Source organism: Porites lutea, chromosome 11 (assembly GCF_958299795.1).
Source record: "Porites lutea chromosome 11, jaPorLute2.1, whole genome shotgun sequence".
Classification (NCBI taxonomy): domain Eukaryota; kingdom Metazoa; phylum Cnidaria; class Anthozoa; order Scleractinia; family Poritidae; genus Porites; species Porites lutea.
This window is the reverse complement of record NC_133211.1, coordinates 3,280,405-3,294,849: the sequence shown is the minus strand read 5'-3', so window position 1 is coordinate 3,294,849 and position 14,445 is coordinate 3,280,405. Positions and strand designations below refer to the sequence as shown.

The window sequence follows — 14,445 nt, the reverse complement described above, 5'->3', positions numbered from 1 at the left end:
GTGCACGTACGCCACGTTTGATCACTGTGAATCGCTGAAAACAAACATGGCGGCTTTTCAGTGGCATGTGTGTTTGTTCCAAAAACTTTGCGAGTAGAGTACTAGAGTATCATCTAGTTTTTGGAAACATGTCTTGTCCTGGTTGCGCGATAATAACATCTCTGTTGATAACCTTAAAGAGGAGGACGTCATTTTTGGTAAGTTCGATATTGCAGAAGATTTTCTCCTGTTTAACCATATGTTGCTTCTGGGTAAGTTTTATATTTACTCTCGGAAATACCAGAATGGTATACCTTCTCTTCAAGGTTTTATAGCCAGGACAAGGCGTATTTATAACATCGAACTCCATATTGCCAGGAAAAGAGACAAATTAGACAATCATTTTAGAAAGTGGGAAAAGTTAATAAGCGTTTTTACGTAAAAGTGATGTTATGATTAATTTCAACAATTAGTTTAAAGTGATGTCATTGTAATTTACATGCTAAGTAACTGTATTGCTGTAATAGCTTTGTTTAGCTTTGTAATTTTTTTTTTTGTTTGTACTATATATATGTGTGTGTGTGTGTGTGTGTGCGTGTGTGTGTGTGTTTTTTTTTCTCTTTCTTAATTTCTATTTTGTATGTAAACGTAAGAAATGCTTTAATTAAAAAATATAAAAAAAAAAAAAAAATCTTTGCGAGGATTGCGATATCTTTCTGTTATCAAGGTGCTTCACAGATTGCTTTTTGTTATCTTAAAAAGAGAAGATGACTATATCGAGATGTCATTAATAATTAGATCAACAGTTAAGTGATTTCTGTACAAAAGTATTTGTTTTTTTTTTCGCACTCTGTCAATTCCTTTTTTGTCTTTCCTTAGTAGATTTAATATTAAAATAAAACTATGATACAAATATTATTTATTGTAACCTAAAATAGTTTCCTTCCTTTTCTTTTCCTTTAATCTCATTTTTCTTTTAACTGATCCACCAAGATTAGCAATTGTTTTTTTGCGGGCCTGTCTATTGTAATCAATATTTTTATTAAGTAAAGTTGAAGTTGAAGTTTGGCTTGATTTAAAGTTCTTTTAAGATATAACTCACAGTCAAACATAAACTTTGCCATTTTGAGGCACAAGTGGAACAGAAAGGTGAAAGTATTGAAAATGTCAATGTAGACACAAGCTTTGCGCTATTTCTGTAAGCATGTTTCATAATTAAGAGCTTGGTGTATTTAGCGAGGGGAAACATTACGGGGATTTCACATCGTTAAGAGACAATAAGATTAATGATTGTTTTGTTTATTGAATTTTAACTTGAGTACAAATTATCATTTAACAGGATTATTTGTGTGGACTGTACGTTTTCGAAATCGATTGAATGTTGTAATTTATGATCTTGATTGTGCCGTCAAAGTAATTCAGAAACTGTTTTTCAGACATCATTAAAAATGAATAAAAGCTGCTGAAATCAAAGAGTTATTAATTTAGTAGTCAAAGTACTTATTAATAATTAACTTATGCTTTGCGACTAAATTTTGAGAATTTGCGACTAACTTTTCTTAACCGGTCGCAAAAATGCGACTCCACTTTTTTTTTAATTTCGAGCCCTGAATAAACAAATAAAACACTCACAATAATTTACTTTAAGAGTAATTTGTCAACCATGATGTTATCTGGTAATCAAATGGTGGGTGAAATTAAAAAATAACTTCTAATTCTGATAATTTCCCTCACCTAATGGCTTGAGAAATTATTAAAATTTTGACAAAGAGTGCATGAATTTATTTCTTAGATTAAACACTTACTAACAGGGAAAGAGGACAAATTTAACTATTTCAATAGTGATTGAACCTCAGACCAGACTTAACCTGTGATATATCAGACAGGTGAATTCTCTGATTCAATGGATAGTCTGCTTTTGACACAAAATCGTTTTAATACAAGTGGTTTTGAAGCGAACTCAAGCAGTAAAATTGCACAAAAATTTTGTTCACTTCAAGTATATGTGTAGTTTGCACATGAGCAAGAAAAATATCATTTCGTGAATATTCTTCTTTCTTTAAGCCAAGGAAGTGGAACTATTTACACCTTGACTGAATAAGCTTGTATCGAAACAACTTTGTATGGAAATGACTGTGAACTATTTGTATCCAACTAAATATGAACAACATTTAATCAAATTACCTCAGCTGTATCCTCATCTCCCTCAAAAAGTTCATTTGCAATTGCTTCCCTGTCATCCTGGTCCTCCTCTTCTTCATCTGAATCAAGCAATTTCACTTTCTTCAACCGAGGTTTTTTCTAAAATCACAGAACAGAGATTTGCTGTATAGCACAGGTATCATTATGCCAGCGATGAAGTCTCCTTGAACTGGAGTTATTGTTTGTGTAAGTGTTTCAAGGATCGAGTGCCAGAATTGTTGACAAAGCATGATAGCTACGGTGTAGTTTATTCAAGAAAAATACAGTTTCTCGACTCCATAAGACACTTTCAACATAAATTTACAGTACTTAATCGTCTTACCCGCTTTATACTAATGCCTAGGTTTTCTTCGATCAAAGACAAATCTTCTTCGTCCAGGTCGTCATCTTCTGTAACAATCACAACGAAAGCTTAATCAGCACAGCTGAATACGCTTCGACACAATAAAGAATACTTTCCGGGAAACTTTGAGGACAGCTTAACGTATTTATTGTACCTTTTGGTCTTTTTCTATGATGATGATGAGCCTCCGCCTCTTCTTCTTCGCCGCCACTTTCTTCTTCTTCGTCATTTATAATATCGTTCGCATCGTCGTTCATAACCTCTCCTCCATCTTCTTCTTCTCCGTCTTCGTCTTCCTCATCGTCGCTTTTGTTCGACAGACTTTCATCCAGAGAATCTTCCTCCGCTTCACTGTCGCCAAAATTTGACATGACGGAGAAGGGAGATGACAAAAACGGCTTTAAAACGATAACAAGAAACAAACACGAGGGAAGAAGCGTCCAGACAAGATATCAAAATGGCCGACTTATTAGAGAGGGAGCTGGGCTAGACTCTGGTTACCAGTCTACTGTAGTCTCCGTCCGCTGTCTGCGACCAAATCAGAAGCGTAGAACTTTACGATCTGGTGAAAACAGCTTTCTGATTCTGCTTACGACGTCGAGGTTTACGATCAAGTGAATATAAGGTTGTCGGAGTAGCAAGCAGAAGCAGAAGAACTTTGAATCACAAAGCGTGGGCTCGTGTGATTGCCTTCCGCTTCGATCTGCTTACGACTCCGTAAATCTCATTCTGGTTTTCACTAGACAGGGGCGCCCAACGGGAAATTTTGAGAAAAAGACCTAAACATAACAACAAAGCATGAAAAAAGCTTCCTGAAACCATTTTAAGCATTTTTGGAGATTGCTGGAAAAAAATTATCTATCTCGCCCCCAGCAAGACTAATGAAAGAGTTCCCAGCCAGCAAAGTGCACATACAACCTGCAACCAGACTTACTGGGAAGTTTCCCAGCAGACATATTATGTCCAGACATCACTGGCCAGTCTGGATGTCGTCATAGGGCAAAATTCAGCCCTCCAGTGGTAGTGGTGTGTGTGTGGGGACGGGGGGCAAGAGGTTTATGGCAAATATCACGTAGCAGCTATTCTAGACTCGAAGCACCCTCAGACAATCTAAATTGTCCATTTCCCACCAATATATTCTTTCCAAAGACATATTTTTTTTCCAAATCTCCCAGCCAGCATAAACGTGCCTGAATAACAGATATTTTGAGGAACAGATCCATTGGGTACCCCTGACTAGATCGTAAAACGACAGAGACGGAAGAAAATGACAACGTTCTTATTATTCCGACTCCGATTTGGTCGCGCTTATGACTCCGTTTTGATTTTCACTAGGTCATACTCCACTTAAGATTCCGACTCCGATTCTGTCGCTAGTGAAAACCAGCTTTCAGAATAATTTAGGTAAAATTAAATTTTAATATTCATGATATATTAATTAACTTTTTGCCGTACTGCTGACCTTGAACTCGTCTGGTATGCGCATTTCTAAAAAAATTTTGTACCAAAAGAGATCCGGGAGAAAGAAGTCCTTGGACCTGTAGCCTACAAGCCAGCTCTCTCACCCCTCCGCCGGGGGGGGGGGGGGGGGGGCGGGTACTCCCTGATTAGGCCTAGACGGGTGAGGCAGGTATGTGCCGCTGAAAAGGGTATGGTTTTCAGGGTCTTGGATGAGGAGAGGATCTTGAGTCATTTACAAGGTATACAATTTCAGTTTTAAATAGGGGGTCTTTTTGGACCGGAAGTCTTTAAAAATAAACTGGGTGAAGGTTGGCATAGCCTGTGTGGCAGGCGCAAAGAGGGGAGAGGAGGGCGAGGGAGAAAAGCGCAAATCCCCAATCTGAAGCCAGATTGTGATTCAGTTAACAAGTTATTATCATTTAGATATCCATATAGTTGGTTAAAAACTCTTTCAATTAATTTACTTACTACAGGCTGAACTGAGATTGGTCTGTAGTTGTCAGGAGCAGTCTTGAGGTCCTCTTTAAATATTGGCGAAACTCTAGCTCGTTTCCAAGCATTTGGAAATATTCCAGTGTCAATTGAGAGATTTATTATAAAAGTTAATCTAAGAGTAACTATGGGAGATGCTTCTTTCAGGAGACGTGCTGAGATGTTATCAAGACCACTGGCCTTATGACTCGGTATTTCCTGAATTAAATTGAAGACCTCCTCGCATGATACTTCCGCCAAGTTAAAAATTTGTTCTGCGGGGGTAATATAATCAGTAAAACTACTGGATGTATTTTGAACTTCAGAGGCTAAGGAAGGTTCTATTTTGGAGAAATGTGTGTTGAGTATATTACTGATTTCGATGGGGTCAGTACTTAAAGAATCCCCTGTGTCCAGCTCAGTTATCTTATTGAATTTAGATTCATTTCCAATTACTGATAACCGGACCCGCCCCCTTATCTGAAGGTGTGGATCTGCCTCTGTCCTATGTCAATCCGAGACGCTGATCATAGCAGCTGTAGTTATGGTATTATGGTAACCCCAAAGGCTTTGTTACAACTAAAGAACGTTAACTAAAACTTGGCTGACTTTCTAGATTTTAAAGAAATAATATGCTGTAACCAGGGTATTAATAACGAATGATTATGCGATGAATGCGTACGTGTTTCATTATTCACAATTCGGTGATTTATCTTTTTTATTACCTTAATCAGCAAAGTGTTTTATCAGAGACCCTTTTTGTTTATATTGTAAATGAATTATTCACAAGATGCCGAACAAAAAAGAATCAAATAGAGCGATCAAAGGCACCTTTGTTCGCTGATTATAGCCGAGTAGAATTGCTCTGATGTTTTTGCTTCCCCAAAAGTCATACACTTATGTGCCATTAAGGATTATAAACGCTGAACTTATTTGTGAAGATCTAACAAAAGGTAATCGTCTTTATAAGCACCTGGGTCTAAAGTTGAGGAAGAAATTGAGAAGGTACCACTACACATAAACAACATCCTTTGTGAGTATAAAGTATGAACTAATTCACTGTTTATGAAATCTGAAATTAAGGTCCTAATCTCAGTCTTTGGACAGCAAAATATTAACTGTCTCTAACTAAAGCTTTTTATAAAGATTATTTTTGTTACCAGCTATAGTTGTATTGGAGTTGAAAATCCATGATAACGTTTTTTTATATCATCTTCTACGTTATACAGCAACAATCCTAAAATTAAAGTACTTAGCCTGGGGGGAGGAGGAACTCATATCCGTGTCTGTCTTAACTGAACTGGAATAGAAACAGCGTCTCTAAACAAGCTATATCAGTGTTGATCAAAATAAGTTTTGCATTTGCTAGTTTGTATTAATCTTCAAAGCGTCATAATACGAATAGCGGGGTAATTTAATAAAGAACAATTACCAAAGATTCAATACTGCACGCGTAGAAAACATCATTTTTATTCATTTGGTACTGTCAACTGAAAGTGTAAAGTGCTGGCGTTCAAGACATTTAATTCAAAAACACGTTCAATGAAAGCAAGGTGTGATTTCTACTCAAATTTGTCGTTTTTACTGAAACTGACTGCTTCGAACGACAGGACAAAATATTCGTTACAGAGGGGTAAAGGTAAATTGTGCGTTGGGACCGTCAAAATCTATTGTTATAGCGGGATTCGTCGGGGGGCTTATAATCGTATGTTGCTTCTTTTTTTTTTTTACGGGTAGATGGGCCTATACCTGGGGGCTAATAAGTGAGGAGGCGGGGGCTGCAACCGGCAGTTTACGGTACTCGCTACACCCCCTGGGGGACGTACTCCCTTATACAAGCCATACAGGTATGTGCCCCTTTTTGGGTCTGAAAACGGGTATAGATTTTGCCCATTTTGGTCTGGAATCGACTATGGTTTACAAAGGAACTACGGTTGTATACTAATGTGTTCGCCGTTTCAATTCCAAATGAATAAGAAGGAAAGTGTAACAGGCAAATTCGAAATGGATTTTCGGAAATCATTTTGTGTAGGTTAAATCTAAGCAATGATGACATAATTTATGTTTATGTGAACATGTAATGTTGCGTTTTGAGACCACCGGCAGGTCTGAAAACGGGCATGGAAAATGACAATTTTTTGGTCGGAAAGAGGGTTAGGATTTGGAGAACCGGGAGGCACACCCCCACCAAGAATTCCCAGGAGTACCCTCCGGCTACACCATTCAAAATTCGCCGATTATATTATTTTCGTGAGAAAAGCTGAAATACAATATGCATTATTTACAATAGAGAAAGACAAAATTTGTTGCAAACATTACTCGGCCAAATGGTTTAGACACAATTAGAGCCGAAACAGGTGATATGGCTTAACATAGCAAGTTTAGCATTCACGTTATATGTACGCGTTATTTGATTTCGCTCGCTGAGGAAAGACGGTCGAATCATGAAATACCCGATATTGATATTACTCAGGATGATATTCCAAATTCTGATCCTGGGTTTCTTCCTTTTAATTTCGGTTATTGAATACTAGCGCAGAAAATAAATGAAAAACTAAATTTTAGTGTTTTATTACTAAACAGGAAGAAAAAAATGTTGCAGATGACAAAAGTTAAAAAGGTTTGTCAACGGTTTAAGAAGAATAACAAACAAATTTTGCCTTTGCGTTATTTAAGACCTGACGTTTCAACACTTAAGTGTTTTATCGTGTAAACATAACCATTCATCAAAAGCTTAACCGTCGATGAGTTGCGACAGCAAACAATGATCACAGACTGAAACGTCTTTTCTATGTCGACTTGTGATACGGATGTTTGACAGATTTGAAACTATATTAAAGTAGTTGCAAACGCAACCAGGAAATTCTGTTGAAGGGAGTACTGCACTGCCTCCGCGATAACTGACTCTATTATAAGCGAGCGGACAAAGACTGGAACCTCTTATTTTTCTATTGTGTTAAAGTTGAAAGAGGCCGGCCGTACGGTTGCTTGGACGTGTATGCCCGGAGGGAAGGCATCGCTGTTTTTGGTCAGTGCCTTTAAGTTCTTGTGGCCGTGTTAGTTACATTTTCATTACGCACTTAAGCTAGTAAGTTTATGTTATTTTTAGATAGTAAAAGGTGATTTAAACCCTTCAAGCAATATTTCAGATTTGGGTTACGTTTCTCACATCACAACCGATCAAAAAGAACAATATTTTTCCATCTTTGCCCCGATGCTCAACAGCACAGCTGACTAACTCAGGATGAGACAAGAGTTAGCCTCATATATCATAATCGTGAACCCCAGCTATAAAAAAAAAATCCAAGAAACCGAGGCCTGTTTTTATTGTATTTCTCTCAATGGAATGGTTCACCATTTTTCCTCATCGGGAAAGATTTATAATTTTTCGTGACCATGCTTTTAGCCTAATCTATTAATCTGCATCTAGAGTTCTCACCGGAAAGTTGTATACTAAAACTGTGGCCGACACAGGAAAAGTTGCTTAAATTACTATTTGTTTCTCTTTTTTTAAAACAGACATTCACTACGCTCACCTTAAATTTATCTACAGACCTAACTTCTGTATAACTAGAAAACAGTCAGACCAAACTGTATTTATTTAGTTTTTAAGCAGAGTTCCCCTATAAACAATATGATGATAGGAAAGTGGAAAGTGTTCTCTCTAAAAGCCTTCTTGGTGAGCGCGATATGAATCTCAACATATAATGTTTCTTACTGATTAAGTTGATAAAATAAGCGATATTCGTCTGGTGTAAGTAAGTGTCTGTTAGCTTTTCTATATGCAAGGATAGGCTACCTCCTCCCCCTTCCCCCTCCCCATTGAGATGTGCCGCTCTTTCATCTGCTTCGTTCCTTGGAAAGCCTTAAACAGCTCCGATTTATGGTAGTGGAACCAAGATTTCTCCTTAAAAGTATCGCTGAGCGCGTTTAGCAGATCAACGTAAAGTCGAACCCCATTTGACGGACTAACCCGCTCGGAGGGAGAGAAGCGACGACCGGAAGTACGTCTGCTGTTCGCAGGCTAGCTTAATACGGATACCTCGTTATTACCGACAGCTTTCCTTGTCCCTTGCCCTAACATTTTTTACTAAATTCAATCCGCTTTATACGGGCAGCCCATTTATAATACGAACACGTTCTGACCTCCTCAGTGTGCGCAATAAACTGGGTTTGAATGTAGTTTATTGTTTGTGCCTGAAGAAAATGCTAGAATTTCGGCCTGGATGTCTAAAAGAAAAAAAAAACAGGTAAAAGGGAAAAGGGAATCGAAAAGAGATTACAATGAATTCAGTGAAATATTGTTCAGAAAACGGTTGTATTCAGGATCCTGTTTTACTCAACTTAGCCTCTAACCGAGCACCACCCCTCCCCTATGGGGACATAAATATCTCAGAGCAGGTGCTTTCAAACTGATTTAGTCATTACTTTTATATCTGCTTCATTTGAGATCACACTATTTTTATAAAAACAGCAAAATGGCAAAGCCTACCGCACCAAGGGTTATCTCTGTTTTCATCTTTCCATTTTTTGTAGTAACAGGTTGTCGATCAGTGCCCTGATGGTTAAGGTTTTTGAAAAATGAAACAGTAATTGTTCTATCTTTTTCTTATGAATGTATTCAAGGGGACCTAACATAACTTCAACTGCATGTTTTCGCCAGAAAATACTAGTAGACTTTTTCACAAGATACTGCCTGCGGTAAAATGATTCATATTGCGCATTAATTACTTTACGTTGCAACTTTTCATTACTAACAGTACTAAGGCCGAAGTACGTTAACCTAACACTGTTTTCCACAATAACACATACAGAGGATCATTGCAGTTGAATTTTCAAACTATGGTCTAGTAGTAAAGTCGAGAATCAAAATAGCGTCCAGACTGATAAATTTATAATATTTAGAAATTAAAATAAACGAAAGTCGGCGCAATACTAAACGTGCACCATCTGAATAAACCTTTTAAGCTTACCGCTGAAAGGGGAAAATATTGTTTTTAATTTGTTCAGCGAGTTGCAACCATGACTAAACAATGATATTCTGTGTTTGAAACACGACGTTTTTTTGCTCTCTGCCGTCAAAAAAGAGAAAAAAAATTCCTGGGTTTTAGGATTATAATGGCCACCGAGAATAGCTAATAAAACTTATCTAATATTCCCTAAGTAAACTCTGAAGGTCGCATTTCCTTTGCATTGCGATATTAAAGCTTTAATTTCTATTATTTACATGGAATACACCGTCAAACCTAAAATGTTAATTGATAGATAGAGACGCGATGTCTCGTTTGTTTGCGTACTCTGTGTCCTCAGTTAATATTCTGGGGGCGGGTGGCAAATTTCAAAACTACTAAAAATCATTCACGTTAATTAAAATCCCGCATTTTCACGTTCACGAACTATTTAGTTTTCCGGGCTGCCCAGATCAAATACCAAGCCAAGCCGGGAAACATGTCATGATTTCTTGACTTACACTGGTTAAGAAACACTACAAATAAAAGGTATGTTGAGTGCATAAAATAATTTTAACAATACTTTAGAGATGTAACTGTTTTGGACCAAAGGGCTTGAACGAAGTGCGGTTTGAGTGTGTAGTACAGGTTAACGCACATTGTCAAATAACTGGCGCGACTTCTTTTTCCAAGAGGGAAAGTAAACAGAACAGAAACTGAGAAATTTGCGCTTTTAAAGAATTAAACCGGCATACTTAACGGAAACTTGAAGTCAATAAAAGAGAGCGAATATTATTGTGTATGTTGAAAAAAAGTGCCGACACGTTTTGCCTTTCATAATTAACTGAAGAAGGTTTACTTTTTATTAAAAAGTCATCTTATTAAAGCACTATAGTTGTTTTTAAGCCAAATGTTAAAAATGAGCCTGTTTGTCACTGATGTAGGTTTCGGGGTTAAAGTATCTTTAAGGCAGCTGATATCAAATGAAACTGGCGCCTGAACCGCGTTAGATCGAAGAAATAATAAAATATAAAATGTCCCAATTTCTTTCTGCCCAACCGATCATCTTCAATTCGCGTGATAAGAATTTGCCAATTTCAAACAACTGAGTGGCAATTTATTGTTTTACCGAAACGTGAAAAATAATTTCCGCCCCCCAAGTCGTTGTAGTAGCGCGTTAGATCGAAGAAATAGGGCAATAATATATCTGTTAAATGTCCCAATTTCTTTCTTCCCAACCGATCATCTTCAATTCGTGTCATAAGAATTTGCCAATTTCAAACAACTGAGTAGCAATTTATTATTTTACCGAAACGTAAAAAATAATTTCCGCCCCCAAGTCGTTGTAGTCAGTATTGGATGGTTATCCCATTAATTTGAGGCGCGTGTGTTTTTTTATAGGTAAAATCTCCTCAGTCACGGTATTGAGCACCGCTGATGTAATGATTAAGGTGACAGTGTTAATGAGGATTGTTTCCTTTTTTCTGATAAATATTTTCTAATTATAATATATCCGAATATCATCGATCATCAAGATATGCAGTGTTAGAACTAAAAGCTCTCAAAGAGTTTATGTGAACAAGAATTTTAAGCCCTTCTAAGTTTTACATCCCTGAGATAACATTGTTTTTGCAACAAACACGACTCAAATTTATGTTACCAAAGCTCTCAGACTGAATGGGATAACTGCGCGTCTCTCCCAGGCAGAGCTCTGCGCCGGCCGGCTATAACAAAGCCACTGGCGAAAATTATCAGTCTATGCCTTTTACATAGAGTCTTTCCGGCCTCACGGAAAATAGCAGAAGTAACTTCAGTATTCAAGGCAGGTGATCACACAAATGTTTGGCAACTAACAGTGATCTATCTATTAGTATTCTGTTTGTGGTATCTAAGTTACCATTTATTTGTGAGAGTTCGGAGAAAATTTTGGCGGCGAAGCCACCCGGGGGGGTAAACAGGGTGTCATTTTTCGGCATTGGGCCTTAAAAAGGGTATCAGTTTTCGCTTTCTTAGTCCTTAAATAGGGTTAGGGTTCACGAACCTTCGCGGCACACCCCTATCCAAAATTCGCGGGAGTACCCCCCCCCCGGGCGAAGCCACCAAATTTCTCTCCAAACCCGCTCAACTGAGCCTGCTTACAGCGGCAGCGGCTTGTTTTCTGATTCGATTCCAACGATATGGAAGCTCCACAAGGGTCTATTTTGTGACAGTTTCTGTTCATCATTTCATTAACAATGTCCCGTTGCTCACACGTACGTCTGCAAGTTGCAGTAGGCCATATTGTATTAAAAGTAGTAGAACCTTTAAACCAGGGCCTTAGCTTGATATAGCATCGACTAATGGGCAACAAGTGATCTTAAAACAATAAAAACAATTCAACGGACAAATGCAACGGCTACACGAGTATGCTGTAAATTAATTTACCAAAAGAATGTGCTGATGTTTTCAGTCATATGTCAAAACTAATGTAGGAGTGGAAGTGTATATAATCGTGAAACAATGAACGAATCCTCGAAAGTAGCGATCCCCCGAAAATAGAGACCTCAAAACGAAGCAAAGACCTCAAAACGAATCTCCCTTCTTGCAAAAAATAACAGATATGTTAGATATTCTGAACAAATGGCACACTGATCAGAAGTTTATTAATAATGACTAGGGTATCTATTCTGTTGATACTGCCATTAGTTAGGCAGTGAGACTTAAAAGAATCAAAAATGACATTGAATGTCCTATTTACATGTTGGAAAGTACTAGAATAATTACTATCAGTCTATAGAAAGAACTCGTGGGAACGTTCTTTGGAAAATGATCAAGTGGTTATCAACTCTGGTTTTCCCACAGTAAATTGTAGGAAATTATAGAAATTCAGATCGTTTATCCATATATTTAATATACGGTGCACGATATTTTCTCTGGAAACACAATACCTTTCTTGTTGTTTGTTGCACTTTATTAAGTAACAGTTATTTAGCTATATATTTATAGAAAACAACAACACAAAAAAAGGGGAAAAAAAAGAAAGAAGGAATAGATAACTCAGTAGGATTCGAACCCAGCACCTTCGACTCGACGCGACTACACTTAACCACCACACCACAGAGATCGATTACGTAGTCGTTAGGAAAAGTCTTTCAGTTTATTCCTTTTCCATGAAACTTCCGCTGGCAAGATGATCGCCAGCCGCATTAACCGAGCTATTAACAGTGAAAAAACAATGTAAACGCATATTCCATGGAAATAAATGAATGAAAGAACATAATTACGCTTTTCAAAACGCCGATACACGTCCTCGTCTGCAAAGTAGGACACAAAACATATGTTTTGTTATCTCGATTTCCGCTGTTATTTTGAAGCGAATGGTCAAAATTACATCCATTTTCGGCTCATGCAGTTTCTTAAGAATAGCATTGCATGACATTTTCTCACTTTCATATCACCTTCTAGCAAGCTGGAATTTGTGTATCCCCCGTGTTGCGGAGTCGAAGAGCAAAAAAGGCTCTTGAGTCAAAAAAGGCTCTTGAATTGAAATCCAATCCCTAAGTTAACCATCGTACTCATCTGAAAGACTCCTGCGTGTCTTAAAATTTGGTAAGACCTCTAACCGTGCTGTAGAAGATTTGCCACAAGGAAAACTCTAAGTCTGAGCAGCGAACGATGTACTCTCTCACCTACCGAACTTCCCCGTGTTTTTATTTGAGTTGTTCGTGGCGCAATGCACTCTGGTTAAATGCAATGCATTGGGGTAAAAAGTGATGAATTCGAGAATTCGTCGCCCCTTACATATTTCCTTTAAATCCTGATTATGTTGCTGCTCGCTCCCTTCGGTCGCTCCGCAGCAATCATGTGACATTCCTACTCATATTTCTTAAATTACGGGATATACATTACCTGTTTTCAAAAAGTATTCTTTTCACATTTTTTCGATTTTATTTTTTTGAAGTGCCTAGTTTGGAGTACACGCATTAGCCATGCGAAAGTAACGACTCCCAGAAAGTAGCGATAGCAGATCAAGGGTGCTAAATCCGAAAGTAACGCGGACGGTCGTTACTTTCGGAACTTTCCGATCAAAAATTAATTAAGGATAGGTGTGGCCTGAGTTCCCATTTTTTGTTATGTACAGGAAGCTTCCTTCCTTATTATATAAACACCAATATACCAAGTGAGCTGTTGCGCGAAAACTTGATACCGTAACAGTCCAACAATAAGCCCCGTGGTTTATACTTTTCAAAGGCCCTTTTTTAAGGGCTTATCTACGGAGCGAAATTTGCGTTTACAAATCGATCGGGCTAGCCTTATAGCTCGAAGTAAATTTACCGTTTTTGCTTTATTCTACTTTGTATTTGAGGGCAATTTTCCAAGTACAAGCCCCCGGGGGGCTTATATTTGGCGGGGCGATTTAACGGAGGGTTTTTTGCGTCACCAGTTTGGGGGGCTCATATTTGGAGGGGCTTATACATGGAGGGGCTTATTTTCGGAATTTTACGGTATCTTCACATGTGAAAATATCACCGTTGCCGTGGCTGCATAATAAATCGCACCATTCGCACCAAAAAGCTATTGAAGTAAAATGGTTTGGTATTTCATTGGTGTTTATCAATAAATAGAACATTACATTGTCGCTTCGCGTGTTGAAAAAAATATTTCACGAGTGAGCGCAACACTCGAAGAGAAATTTCGTATCTCCGCCCAGCATGTAATATCCTCTATCTATCACCCTAGATGTTTGTTGTCCAATTTCAAAGCCGTACGCCTGGCAAACCAATGAAGTTAGTGCAAGTAACAACGTAATAATTTGCTCTCCATTTATATAGACCTTGCTTCCTAATAAGAATGATTTGCTTCAGTCTTTTCTGTTACTTCTCAGAACCTAAATTAGAAGCTATATCTGAATCCTAAGCGAGCACATCGTTGACTGTTATTCTTGTTCAGATCGGATTGGATGAATCTATGAAAGCAAGACTGTCCATATAAAGTTGACTCCCGATAACTCAAACCAAAATCGATTTTCCCTGGATTTCTTTCACACGAAAACTATAATTT

The 14,445-nt window shown here is 37.8% G+C and overlaps 1 protein-coding gene across 1 annotated transcript in view; it reads right to left on the bottom strand.

Moving 5' to 3' along the window:
* Nucleotides 1–3,003, bottom strand: part of LOC140952783 (transcription elongation factor SPT6-like) — a 36,027-nt gene extending 33,024 nt beyond the window's left edge. Inside the window, exons 1-3 of the mRNA XM_073402229.1 lie at nt 2,679–3,003; nt 2,504–2,571; nt 2,164–2,280 (exon numbers count right to left, since the gene is read on the bottom strand). Of these exons, the coding sequence (XP_073258330.1) occupies nt 2,164–2,280; nt 2,504–2,571; nt 2,679–2,895 (402 nt within the window). The 5' untranslated portion in view covers nt 2,896–3,003. The remainder of the gene's footprint in view (nt 1–2,163; nt 2,281–2,503; nt 2,572–2,678) is intronic.
* Between the last annotated feature and the right edge of the window lie 11,442 nt (nt 3,004–14,445).